This window comes from Anguilla anguilla, chromosome 6, assembly GCF_013347855.1.
Source record: "Anguilla anguilla isolate fAngAng1 chromosome 6, fAngAng1.pri, whole genome shotgun sequence".
NCBI lineage: Eukaryota > Metazoa > Chordata > Actinopteri > Anguilliformes > Anguillidae > Anguilla > Anguilla anguilla.
Genome location: NC_049206.1, coordinates 8,307,442 through 8,320,887, shown reverse-complemented (window position 1 = coordinate 8,320,887; position 13,446 = coordinate 8,307,442). Strand labels below are relative to the sequence as shown.

Genomic DNA, 13,446 nt, shown 5'->3' with positions numbered 1-13,446 from the left:
TAATACTAGCTTACCATATCCATGTAAAAAACATTTTCGGGCTGCAAAGTACTGAATTAACTTCAAATAGGAACTTGGGCTATAAAGGTATAGCTTGGAAAATGTGCATTTGAGAGTGTGAATTCGTGGAAAGATTACTGTAACTACGGCAATCATCTTGAGAAGTGCAGTACATTAGCTCGGAGCAGTTAGCTAGCTTACTAGCTAGCTACCTTTGCTCAGTGGGGCGGAAGCTCAACCAGCCGTTGAGTGTAGCAATGCCAAGCAACACGGTCGGAAACCTAAAAAGGGAAACACATCAGCCGAAGGTACACAGAGGCGGATCAACTATACGTAGTGAAACTGTGTGGTAACTAGCTGCCAAACACAGGAGAATGTTCTAGCTGAAAACCTTTCGCTAGCTATCGATAGCTATTTTGTCTTGTTTGTTAAATAGTGCTTACTGGCAAGGAAAAACAAAAGGGAAACAAAGCCCAAAGTCTAATGTCAGGTGACGGCGGCTCGGCTCTGATCACACATTGCTAAACTAGTCACTTTGAGAGATGTCAGCAGGCGACAATCCTCACGTTCTACTGGGGAGGATTCGATTTCTGAACGAGTGCATTGAGAGCTTCAGGAACAGCGAACCCCTCCCAGAGTCGCTTTGCTTCGTTCCTAGGGAAGTATGCTATAAAATCTGCAAAGACTCGTCGTCCAACTCGAATGTCTCATCTTCGTCATCTGGTAACTCATCAGTTGGGAAGACTCTGATTTCGGTTTGGGAGAGCCCCTCTCAAGCCCTACAGAGTAAGAAACTATGCAAATTTAACATCGAGCCAAAGAAGGGAACGTGTATCCGGACTACAGGCGAAGAATATTGCAACAGTTATGGCCTTTGGGTCAAAATAAATAAGGTAAGTTCCAAGTGGTATCGTATATGAATCGATCGAAAAGACTTTACTTCCTGGTAGGTGACGTCATGTTACTTGATTTATAGAATCGCATCAGACATCGCTTTCTTCTCTCAGGAATTACAAAATAATTCAATTTTATATCATGCTTATAGGTAATATGATACGTATTTTAGTCGGTCGTACGCAAACAATACCATAATCTTGTCAGATTAAAGTTTTCTGCAGACAATTCCAGAAACATAGGGCCTTATTCACAAAACTTTCCTTCAATTATTCTTACTTTTGTTCTTAAAAATGTTCCTACGAAAAACCAACATTGGATTCATGACACATGTGCAGACCTCTGTGTACATATCCCAGGTGTATGAGATGATGAATGCTGACTGTTTGTAAAATTGTAAATGGGTGCAACCCTGTTCATGTGATTAGCATAAGGAAACAGCCATGAGCAAATACAGATAACAAAAAAATTATGAATGCCGAAATGATCTTGAAAACATTCTTACATGCAGTTTACGATCAAACATGATCGTACACGTTTCGTGAATGAGGCCCATTGTGTGGAACAATTCTTTGAAAGCACTTAACGTTGTTACACATACCAGTGCACAGTTTTTCTGTAAGGAGTTCCACATGGGTTGACCAAGTTCAGAAACTTAAGAGACATGTTACATTGCAAAGAAAGACCTCCCTCTTCCTTTGTAATCTCCTACATTTGGGTAAATGACACACGTTTGACCATAATTGAAATGAGAATTTTACTTGCAATTAGACATTTTTTTCCTTCTTTTGTTATCAATTTGTTTGCCTAGTTGATGTCGTTATTCAGGGATGCTTCTCCCCAATGAGTCATAGGCAGCGATTGCAGCCAGTTATATAAACTGAAAGCTGGTTTTGAGGTTTCATCTTAAAATAAACCAGAAACTGGGCACGCTGTTTGAGGTAATTGTGCTTGTCATAATATCGGCTAGTCTCCTTTTCAGTGGGGCGCTCTCACCCAGCAGCTTGTACTGCGAAGTAAATTTGTATAATTTGCTTTTGATTTGCATTGCTTGTCTGTCAGACTGTCTTCTATTCACACATCAGAGCATGCTCATCGCGTTTAGCTGTGGCTAACCCTGTTTCACACGTCATAGACCTAGATGCCTCAGGACAGGTCAAAGGTCGTTCACCTTATCTGCGTACTGGACATTACGGCTTCACTTGTCGATGGTAACAGAATTAACGCGTTGAACCAGTACCGGGGCAGTTGGGTAGTGGTAATAAGGACCTTGCGCTGCAGTAGGTCTTGTGATGGATGTAACAGTGTTTGTTTCCCTGTGGTTGTACGGCATGCGGAGAACCCTCCAGCAGTGTCGGGGGTAAAATGGCCGATCAGTGTTGAGTCTGTGTCGCGCAGGAGCAACTGGAGGAACACCGCAGCGGGCTGGACGTGGAGGAGGGCTGGATCCTGGTGTGCAAGCACACGGAGGGGGGCGACCGGCTGGTGCCCGTCGAGTCCCCGGAGACCATCAGCAGGCAGCAGCAGCTCTTCGGCTACGACCACAAGCCCTGCACCAGGTGCGTCCGTCCGCACGGCCGTCCCCCCGAGCTCCCGCCCGCTGCTTCCCTGCCCTGACCGAAGGCCGAACCGCGCAAGCGAATGCTAACCTGATTCCAGCTCCGCAGTGGAGAGCAGCATTAGCAGGCCTTGTAGACGCCCATGTATACCAGGCCTTCTTTGGGTCTTCTAGATGGGCCTTCCATTATCAAACCTCTCACAAGGTTTGATAATGGAAAGGCCCTGTATGACCTGCATGTTGATGGTAGTGCGGCGTTTTTAAAAACACCTTGTGATTAGGGTAGTGTTCTGATGTGACGTGGTAGGTAAGCTGTCTCTGTGCATTGCATCCCTGCTCTGTAAGTGTGGGAACCCCAGGGCATTTGGGTGTGAGAACATCACGCTTGTGCTGATTGGCCCCTCAGGTGGGAGCAGGTGGTGGACGCGGTGTACTCCCTGCAGCTGGGCTCCAAGCCCAAGATCGCCGAGCGGGACGAGGCCGCCGTCCAGAAACTCAGGTGAGCTGGGCGGGGTGGAGTCAGCAACGAGGGGGCGTGGCTAAGGCAGTCAGCTGACCATCGGATTGTGCTTCTGCTTCTCAAGTTCAAAATGGCCGCTTTACCGCCGAAACACCTCACTTTAAGCAACTCCGGTAAAAGTCTAACTGTCTAATTGGTCTTAAAGTGTACAAGAGGTACAATTTTGAGCTTTTGAAGCTGTAAGTACATGATGGATTCTACGATGGAGTTTTCACAGCAGTAATTTAGCCTTCTCAGCCGTAGATAATGGACTGTGTAAATCGCTAATGGTTGTTTTTAGATATGTGCCCCCGACCTGGACGTTTGAGTGCGACGAGGACCTGGTCCACTACTTCTACGACCACATCGGGAAGGAGGACGAGAACCTGGGCAGCGTCAAGCAGTGCGTGATGAGCATCGACGTCTCGTCCTGCTCGGTGAGCGAGCGCGGTCGCGCCTTTCCCTCCTTTTTTTTTTTAATATATATGTTTTTGGGCTTTTCATCTTTATTGGACAGAACAGTGTAGAGCGACGGGAAGAACAGGGGAAGAGAGAGGGCGTCGCGGCTCGTAACGAGCACGTGGACAGTGCTCTACAGGCTACGCCACAAGACGCCCCGCCTGCGTTTCCCTCCTGACTCGTTCGCTCTGGCACCGCGTTCTAAAATGGCGGCCGTGTCCTTCAGTGCTCTCGAAGAGGCCGCGTTATGGGCGCGCTGGGCTTCTGAAGGAATGAATCAGCATTGTGCTGCAGAGTCTGTAGGCTGTTATTTTTTCCATGGCGTGTGTCATAAGCTTTGGTTCAAAGAGAGATGCTGCTCTGCGAATGGGAGTGACAAGTGGGTGTGCGCACCGTTTGTGGTCAGTCTGGTCTTCCTGTGTGTGTGTGTGTGTGTGCGCGTGTGTGTGTTTACAAGGGTGTGCTTATGCATTATGCATGTGTGATCTTTCATATATATTTATTATGTCCTGTCTGTACATCATGTCCGTGTGCTTGTGTGTATGTATGCAAATGTGTGTGCATAAACACTTTTGTTCACAAGTGTGTGTGTGTGGGGGTGTTTGTATGTTGTGGTGTGTGTTTGTGTGCACACACATGTTAAATGTATGTTGTGGTGTGTGTTTGTGTGCACACACATGTTAAATGTATGTTGTGGTGTATGTTTGTGCACACACCTGTACACCTGCACATGTAAAATGTTGTGTTGTGTGTGGGTGCAGGAGGACCCCAGCGGCGGTGCCAGCTGCCTGACGGACGGGGACACGGACACTTACTGGGAGAGCGACGGCATGCAGGGGCAGCACTGGATCCGGCTGCACATGAAGAAGGGCACCGTGGTCAAGTAAGCTCCGCCCTTCAGCCCTTCAGCCCTTTACACAGCGCTGTGCGGGCCAACCGCACGCTTTCCCTGGGAAAGAGGGAAACCAGGGTCACGTTGGGCTCGTTCCAGTCACTCAATTTATCTGTGCTGGTCTCCTCGGCCCTTGACTGACCTGGAAATCGATCAGCTTTAAGGACATTCCAACTCGATAAATGTTCCTTGGAGGAGCTAGGCGGCTCCTGAAGGATTCTTGAGCGTGGAAACACGAGTGCATCCTTTGCGGAAGTATTTTTTCTGGAACTCGTGACGCTTCAAAGATCGACTGATGAATCCATCTCTCCCCATCTGCCATGTCTGTAATTGATGTGGCTTCAAACTGACGCTTTACTGAAAGAGGACGTTCCATTTGCCGAATGCACGTTTGGTCGATTCCTCCGTCCTCGTATCTTTTCCTTGCTTCCTTTCCTTGTGTCCTCCATTGGGTAGAGCTAAGGAAGTGAGGAAAGGACGAAAGAAAGGATTCAAGGTGGTAAATTAAGATCCCTTTGTAAGGACAGTCTTTCAGGCCTTACACTGCGCTGTGCGGGCCAACAGCATGCTTCCACAGGGAATGAGTCTAAAAAGAGGGAAACATGGGTAACTTTTTTAGAATGCATGCACAGTAAAATATCTAGTGTTAATTCAACTTGATAGGGACCACATGTACTCTGTAAGAGTTAAATTCACACTGAAAACTTTGCTGTGTGGATGTGGATTTGAGCTGCCGATTTGTGCTCTTTATGAACCCCTCCAGGAAGCTGATTTTGTCGGTGGATTCGACGGACGATAACTACATGCCCAAAAGGGTGACGGTGTTCGGGGGGGAAGGCGACAACCTGAAGAAGCTCAGTGACGTCACCATCGATGAGTATGTTCTTCCTCATGTTGTCTGTTCACACGAGCGAGCAACAGGTTTAGTGCACGGCCAGCAACACATGAAGACCAGACCAGACCAGACCAGAGCTACTCATTGCTAGTTTTCCCAGTGCATCCTGTAACCACGCAATTCACGGGCCTCAAATGTTTATTTGGTATTTTTATTTAGTACTGTTTGACCTGAAGCAGAAGGGTCAGTTTAGAAACAGTTATGTCAATGGCTTTAATGATTTTCAGTGATTTAATGTATGCACCTTCTGTTGAAAGCTCTGTTTTCAGATTGGCGTGCTTGTGCGATTAAATGGCACAAAGCACAATTTGCATATCGTCCCGAGCAACGTCCCTCGCGCTCCTAACGCACGACAAATTTCGTGTAAACACCTTCCGTAGGCATGGAAACATGTTATGCAAGATATACTTTTATTGATTCCGACGGTCCGTTATGAGTGCAGTTTGAAGTGTGCTGATGGGTTGGAGTGTGCTCTCTGGTGATTACCAAGCAGCACTCGTGGAAAACAGTTTATCTGCTTTAATGAACGCTGGCCTAATTCTGAAGGCGATTGGTTATGCTCTGCTCATTCTCAAGTACGAGAATGCTGATAAAACATGCTTGATACCTGGCCTTTGAATTTGAATATTTTGACCACAAAAAAAATGCAGCAACAGTTTTCTGCCTTTAACAGAGAGAGTTTGAAATGCTGTACTGGCCTACCAGAACTTTTCCTTGTTGTGTGATGTCATTTTTTTTGTAATACTCAAGGAATCTGATTGGGGAGATATGCGTGCTGGAGGACATGACATCACACCTACCGGTCATCGAGATCCGGATAGAGGAGTGCAGAGGTAAGAGCGCAATCACCGATATCAGGTGACTCATTTTAACAGGAAATATGATTGGACAGGACCTGAGCTGAATGTACCATTAGAGTAAAGGTGGTAATTAGAGTGGATTATTTGCTAAGTGCTCGTAGTGATTAGTTGTCTGTGAAGGGCAGTGTATTACAGTGGTTAAGGGACTAGCCGTGTAGCTCAGGGGCTTCAGGCTTAAATCAGCGCTGTACTGCTATATCAAGGTACTTAACCTGAATTATCCAGCTGTATAAATCAGGGGTGTCAAGCTCCAGTCCTGGAGGGCTGTGGCATCTGCAGGCATTTGTGGTTTCCTTCTGGCCAATCAAGGCCTTGAGAACACGGCGTGTGGACTCTTCGGCCAATCAGATCAGTGACTAAAATGAATGTCCGGCGCTGGGACACACTGGAAACCAGCAGACGCGGTGGCCCTCCACCTCTGGTGTAAACGGAGGGCGTGTTAAAATGCGATGCTCCCGCTGGGGGCTCCTGCTAACCGCCCCTTGCGTCCCGTTACCCCCCCCACAGACGAGGGGATCGACGTGCGGATCCGCGGGCTGAAGATCAAGTCGTCCTGCGAGCGGGACCTGGGCCTGAACGCCGACATGTTCCAGTCGCCCAACCTGGTGCGCTACCCCCGCCTGGAGGGCACCCAGCCCGAAGTGCTGTACCGCCGGGCGCTCGTCATCCAGAGGTGCGGAACGCCGTCCCGTTCAGCCTGCCCCCCCCCCCCAGGGGGGTACCTACACACCACTGTACCCCCGACAGAGCCGACCCTGTTCAGGATGGCATCCCTCCTGTGTGATAGCAACAAACCCGTTAGAAAAGTACTTAACCTGGGCTGCTTCAGAAAACAAACAAACTCTGTTTTTTTTAAATTTATTTCACCTTTACTTCACCAGGCAAGTCATTAAGAACAATGACGGCCTGGCAAATTTTGTACGTCGCTTTGGATAAAAGCGTCTGCCAAATTAATGTAATGTAATGTAATGCAAATAATGGCTAGGCTAACACCGCTAGGCTAACCCCCGCTTCGTCCGCAGGTTCATCTCTCTGTTGGACGGTCTGCTGCCTCACCTGGTGCCGGCGTGGGACTTCAGCCTGGGCACCTTCAGCCAGATCAAAGTAAGTCTGCGGTGGGGATGCTGGCCGCCTGGGGTCACGGGTCCAACGCTGGGTCCTCTGGGTCAACTAAACGAACGTTGCTTTGCCGTCAACTATGCATTGCTAACAGTACAGCTGATTCTATCACTTATTACACTGTTGTTGGCTCTGAGTGTTTATTATCTTTTTCCATTGTCCTCGCTAAGTGGTTTGCTGTTCTTAGTTAATACGTTAGTCTTTTTCTATACACAACTGTTCTTATTAACTGTTCTTATCAACCGAATGCATGTATATTCTTTTTGTTCCACGGTAGACCTGGATCTAGTAATTGTTACACTGTTTCACTAGCTTAGCAACAGTTGCTTGCTGTTCTTAGCTAATAAGTTAGTCCATTGTTGGACTTAGTCAATAAGTTGGTCCTTTTCTATATACTCCAGCTCTTATTAACCTACTGCATGCATGTATATGCTTTGCTTTTGCAAGTCACTGTGGTTACGAGCCTGTGCCGGTTGGGTGTGATGTAATGAAATGTTCAAACTGCTCGTCCCTGTCCTCCGCTGCCCCCTCCAGCACGTGAAGCAGTTCCTGCTGCTGTCCAAGCGCCGCTCCGCCCTCATCACCCAGTGCCTGAAGGACTCGGAGACCAGCAAACCCAACCTCATGCCCCGCCTCTACATCAACCGCCGCCTGGCCATGGAGCACCGCGACAATCCCTCGCTGGACCCCACCTGCAAGAGCGCCGTCTTCTCGCAGGTGCGCCGAGCCGAGCCGAGCCCTGAGCCGAGCCGAGCCGGGCCGAGCCGAGCCGAGCCGAGCCGTTGGCGCCAGCCCCTGGGGCGGCAGTGTGGTGCGGCGGTTAGGGAGCTGGGCTTGTGACCGAAAGGTTGTAGGTTCAAATCCCCTGGTGGGACATTGCCATTGTACCCTTGAGCTAGACGCTTAACCTAAATTGATTCAGTAAAATATCCAGCTGTATAAATGCTGAAAATGAGTTGTGTAAGTTGCTCTGGATAAGAGCGTCTGCTAAATGCCTGTTACATAATGTAATGTACCTGGCTGCACCAGGCTTGCTGAGCTCCTCTTATCACAGTTGAGCATTTTTATGTGTTTTTATCTGACAGGGTAGCCCGTGTAACAGGAAAGTGTACCCAGAGCTCTGTATTAAAGGGCTTTGGAACAATAGGACTTCACAAAAAAAATGGCAGACATCATTACCTTATGGCTAATACAGAAATTCATGGTTTTGGAAAATTGTATCAAATGTGATAAATGTACTTATTTTTGGATATTACGTACTGTATTACATACTACAGTACTTCTGTATTTTGTATGGACCTGAAAGTTTGGTGTTAAGAGTTAAGTTCCAAAGCTTAGTTGTGGCTGGCATCAACAGATACAGTGGTGAACCTGTAGCTAGTAGGAATTATGTAATGTTTTTATGTTGCTGAAAAGCAGCTTTCTTCGTGTCATACCCAGAAATTAAAACCTAACAGAAGTACTCGCTTAGCAGGCTAGGATAAATATTATATGCTCAGAAAGCCATGTCCGTCGATAGCCCATTTCCCGATGTTAGCGTCACATTCTAATATGTTCTGTCCTGATTGTTTCCCAGGTGTATGAAGGTCTAAAGCCATCGGATAAGTTTGAGAAAACACTGGACTACAGGTAAGGCCTCTCAATGCCACAGTAGTCCCAAGCACCCCTCAGAGTTGGGGAATTTGTCATGCTAACCGTGGTTTGTTTGTCCAACAGATGGCCGGCCAGATATGACCAGTGGTGGGAGTGTAAATTCATTGCAGAAGGAATCATTGATCAAGGTAACTCCAAAATAAATAAAAAAGGCTGGAATGCCCCAGTCCACCCCCACCCCCCCCGACACCCCCTTGGTATTTTTGTGTTATTGGGTGGCAGCGTAGCATAGAGAGCTGTTAGTGAGCTGGTCTTGCAACTCCAAAGTTGTAGGGGCAAGGTATTTTACCTGAATATCTTTTATTAAATATCCAGTGGTATAAATTAATTACAGTGTACGAAGAATGTAAGCTGGGTAAGTTGCTAGGCATAAAAGGGTCTGCTATATGTATGAAATTAAAATGTAAATAAAAAATGTATATTTAATAGTATTGTTGTTACTAAAGATTGAGTGACACCTCTAATTGGTTCATCATCCTATGCCTTATGCTCATTGGTTAATATCCTGTGTGACCCTATTCGGGGTTCCCTGTTATAAGCCACTCCCTCTGCCACTCTACAGGGGGCGGGTTTCGGGACAGCCTCGCCGACATGTCCGAGGAGCTGTGCCCCAGCTCGGCCGAGTGCCCAGTGCCTTTACCATTCTTCACCCGAACCTCCAACCAGGTGAGGGTCCCGCGCGGTCGTCTCCGGGCCGGTAGTCCCGCACACGCGCGCGTGTGTGAGGTGTGTTAAACCATCGTGCTCCGCTGTGTGTTGCCTCTCGCAGGGTACAGGCGAGGCCCGGGATTGCTACGTGCCTAACCCCTCCTGCAGGGAGTTCCACAAGTTCGAGTGGATCGGCCAGCTCATGGGCGCCGCGCTCCGCGGGAAGGACTTCCTGGTGCGTGACATCACTTCCCTTCTGGTATACTTGATTGATCGGTGTCAGGCGGGAGGTCATTTTCGGCTGGAAATGTGTAACTTTGAACTCTTCTCATGTGATGTTGAGTCAAAAGCCCGAATGAAGGAATAGGCTCCCGCTGGTGTGTGGTCTGAGTCTGGGGTTCTCCTGGCAGGTGCTGGCTCTCCCCGGGATCGTATGGAAACAGCTCACAGGAGAGGCCGTCAGCTGGAGCAAGGACTTCCCGGCCGTGGACTCTGTGCTGGTGAGCTTCCCTTCCCTTCCCTCCCAGAGCGGCAGAGCTCAGCCTGAAACGTGACGAGTCAGCACGCAGGGCTCCCACCTCCATTATGCTTCCATATTGACAGGCTATCCGCTGTTCAGAGTGTTTGGCTGTCCAGCCTCTTTGTGGGGTCTGCTTCCTGTTATGTGATACAGAGCTCCTGAAAGATAGAGCTCTGGGTTGTGGTGCCTAGAATATGACGGTGTAAGGGTTATCCCTGTTGAAAATGGGTTCAAAAAAGAACGAACATTACAGGTTCTCAGTGGGAAAGTACAGGCATACAGTATCTAGAGCTGTCAGAATTCAACAATTAATTTTCTTCACCCACTCCGCTTTTAAGGTGGAAATGATTTACCGTTGTGTTGACTTGGATTGTTCAGATGCGGCTGTTATTCCAATTTACTCCTGCCTAAGATTGCTGCGCTTTGCCTTTGAACTAAGCTTTTAAAGCTCCAAGCCTCCGCCCGAAGTGCAAATGTGTTTGGCATGATTGAAAAACATTTTCGCATTTTTACTGTGAATCGCTGTTATCACTTCACCTTTCGTCCCTGCTAGGGTAGAGCTCTCTGCGTGTCAGATCATTGTTAAAGTAAAGGAGTTCAGACGGACCACCAACATCACTTCCAAAACAAAGCTGGTCTTTGAAAATTCATTTATGTTTGGCAGAAGTGGTGGAATTGCCTGAAAACGAATTTGATACTCAAGTATCTGACTTTCTGTTTGTGCTGTGTGAGACTCCAGTGTAAAGTATATCTGTTTGGTCTGTGTGAGACTCCAGTGTTAATTATATCTGCTTGGGCTGTGTGAGTCCCCAGTGTAAAGTATGTCTGTTTGGGCTGTGTGTGACTCCAGTGTAAATATACATTACACTGTTTGTGCTGATGGGAGCGTCGGTCTCTCCTCCTCAGGTGAAGCTGCTGGAGGCCATGGAGAGCATGGACGAGGAGACGTTTGAGTTCAAGTTTGGCCAGGAGCTGACCTACACCACGCTGCTGAGCGACGGTCAGCTGGCGGAGCTGGTCCCGGGCGGGAACAGCGCCGTGGTCAAGTACGAGGACCGCAAGGAGTTCATCCGGCTGGTGCAGAAGGCCAGGCTGGAGGAGAGCCAGGAACAGGTGTGTGTGCGTGTGTGTATGTGCGTGTGTGTGCGTGTGTGTGTGTGTGTGTGCACGTGCATGTGTGCATGTGTCTGAGACTACTGTGTTTGTGTTATGTCCTATGTCAGGGCATGCCTTATGTATTGATTGTGCCATCCAGCTTCCATTTTCTTGTGTGTGAAAGTGGCTTTTGTTCATGTTCCAGATTGCGGCCATGCAGGCCGGTCTGGTGAAGGTGGTACCCCAGGCTGTCCTGGATCTCCTGACCTGGCAGGAGCTGGAGAAGAAAGTGTGCGGTGACCCAGAGATCACTGTAGAAGCCCTTAAACGACTCAGTGAGTCCTACACCTACCTCAATCACAAACCCCAACACTGCCTACAACTCCCAGGCTGCTTTAACACTAACACTGCCTACAACTCCCAGAATTCTCCAACTCTGCCTACAATTCCAAGACTGCTCAAGTACTACCTTGGCCTAAAAGTCCCACACTGCTCTAACACTAAAAACACTGCCCTCATCACTCATAAGAATCTTAAGCACAAAGCTTTGGCAGACAGCAAGGAGCAGGTCATGGAATCGTATTAGAGTTCATTTTTTAAAATAAAATGTCAGAGCAGTATATTGCCTTGAACATATTTGGGTATACCAAAAAATTTCAATGACATTTCTGTTCCCATTCCTTTAATTCCCCCCCCCCCCCCCCCCCCCTTTCTTTCCTTGTCAGCGCGGTATGAGGACTTGGAGCAGACCGACACTCGAGTGCAGTACTTGTGGGAAGCTCTGACCAACTTCACTAACGGTCAGTGAACGTTTCCATTGCACAGGAATACTGGTCCATACACGCAGCGTCCATCCTCAGCATTTACGACTGCAGTGTGACCGTTATTTCTTTTCTTCCACCAGAGGACCGCAGCAGATTCCTGAGATTTGTGACTGGGAGAAGCCGTCTCCCCGCACCCATATACATCTTTCCAGATAAACAAGGGTAAGGACCTCTCCACCTGATGCCGGAACCCTGTGAAAAGTGTTTGTCCATTTTCCGTGGTATTAGACTGCACTGTAACCTGATGGGGCTCATCTACTGCAGTGTATCTTTGCAGTGTGTGAAACTTTGCTTTTGCTTTGCAGATCTGAAACCACAGATGCACTTCCACAATCGTCCACCTGCTCGAGCACCCTCTATCTACCAAACTATCCCAGGTGAGTGGAGTATCCCAGCATGCATTTCTCTTTATCATCATCTGCTTTTTCAGGTGTTTTTCAGTAGGTTTTCATGCATTCACTAGACTTCCGAACAGCGAAAAAAATCCTGATCTGAAAGCTACACAGAAAATCTTATAAGTGTTAAATCGACTTTAAAAGATTATAAAAGTCGACGCTGGTTGACAAAGGTAAAATTCACTTTGTCAGAGTTGCTTTTACACTAAGTATATGATTAACAAAGCATATGTTTACTGTGTACTGAAAATACAGGCAGTCTCATAGTTAAATGTGTGTTAATTATGTGGATAGATGACTGTAGATTTAAATTCACATTGAGTTTCTGAATAGATAAAACACAATGTGTGCCACCCTGACTCATCCACTGCGTGTCTGTGTGTATGTGTGTCTCTCTTTGCCCTGCAGTGCGAAGGTATGTGAGGAGAAGCTGCGGTATGCTGCGTATAACTGCGTGGCGATCGACACAGACATGAGTCCCTGGGAAGAGTGACACGGCACATACCAACAGTCCTGCTCACTTTGATTTTATACACACTAGCTGTTGCTAACACTGTTCATATCACCGTATCTACCCAAATGCCGTTCACCACTGTACATAATAAACAAAAAATTGTGAAAAAAGATTGTTGGTCGTCTTTGTCTTTTTCTCTCAGCTCAGTGAGGTAAATCATTCCTTCAAATCCTGTGAATACAGATTCATGACTGGTTCCAACAAATGTTAATTTGAATTTCCAATTGATAATGATCTTATTTACCCCATTCTTTGTCAGTATTTCTAAGATCACCCAACATCTGATTATGATGGCTCGTAGTAAATGTGGTTCTGGAATTGATGTCTGCAAGCTGTTGTCAGATTGCAGTCCGTCAGTGAATTTACTGAACTTGAGCTAAGATGTATAATCTTAATATATAGAAATGTACATGAATATTCAAGCAGCATGCTGGCATTAAACAGAAACGACTTGGGAGCTTTGTGCAGGTAAATTTAAGTTAGTTAAACTAGTAAGGTAACTCGTCTAAAACACCATGTATATGTGTTGTGCATGCATGAAAAGCACCATACATAATAGTGCTACTGTGGCAAGAAGCCATTTGAAGGTTTGGTCTCAGTGGACGGAATGACAGAAAAGGG

General features: G+C 47.3%; 1 protein-coding gene across 1 annotated transcript; it reads left to right on the top strand.

Annotated features, from left to right (window-relative positions):
* Positions 1–15: 15 nt before the first annotated feature.
* Positions 16–12,938, top strand: hectd3 (HECT domain containing 3). The gene is made up of 21 exons (XM_035422913.1): positions 16–893; positions 2,293–2,453; positions 2,859–2,951; positions 3,253–3,388; positions 4,172–4,293; positions 5,066–5,179; positions 5,948–6,030; positions 6,565–6,730; positions 7,080–7,161; positions 7,711–7,893; positions 8,753–8,805; positions 8,893–8,957; positions 9,392–9,495; positions 9,599–9,712; positions 9,888–9,977; positions 10,904–11,110; positions 11,298–11,427; positions 11,818–11,892; positions 11,997–12,078; positions 12,222–12,293; positions 12,720–12,938. Exons 1-21 carry the CDS (start codon positions 543–545, stop codon positions 12,802–12,804), a joined length of 2,568 nt encoding a protein of 855 aa, XP_035278804.1. The 5' UTR covers positions 16–542; the 3' UTR covers positions 12,805–12,938.
* Positions 12,939–13,446: the final 508 nt, after the last annotated feature.

What these genes read in the sequence shown, in the direction of transcription:
- hectd3 (XM_035422913.1), top strand. Translation starts at nt 543, where the DNA reads ATGTCAGCAGGCGACAATCCTCACGTTCTACTGGGGAGGATTCGATTT. An exon ending in TCCGCGGGAAGGACTTCCTG is followed by an intron (nt 9,713 to 9,887) that starts GTGCGTGACATC and finishes TTCTCCTGGCAG; the next exon opens with GTGCTGGCTCTCCCCGGGAT. An exon ending in ATCTTTCCAGATAAACAAGG is followed by an intron (nt 12,079 to 12,221) that starts GTAAGGACCTCT and finishes TTTGCTTTGCAG; the next exon opens with ATCTGAAACCACAGATGCAC.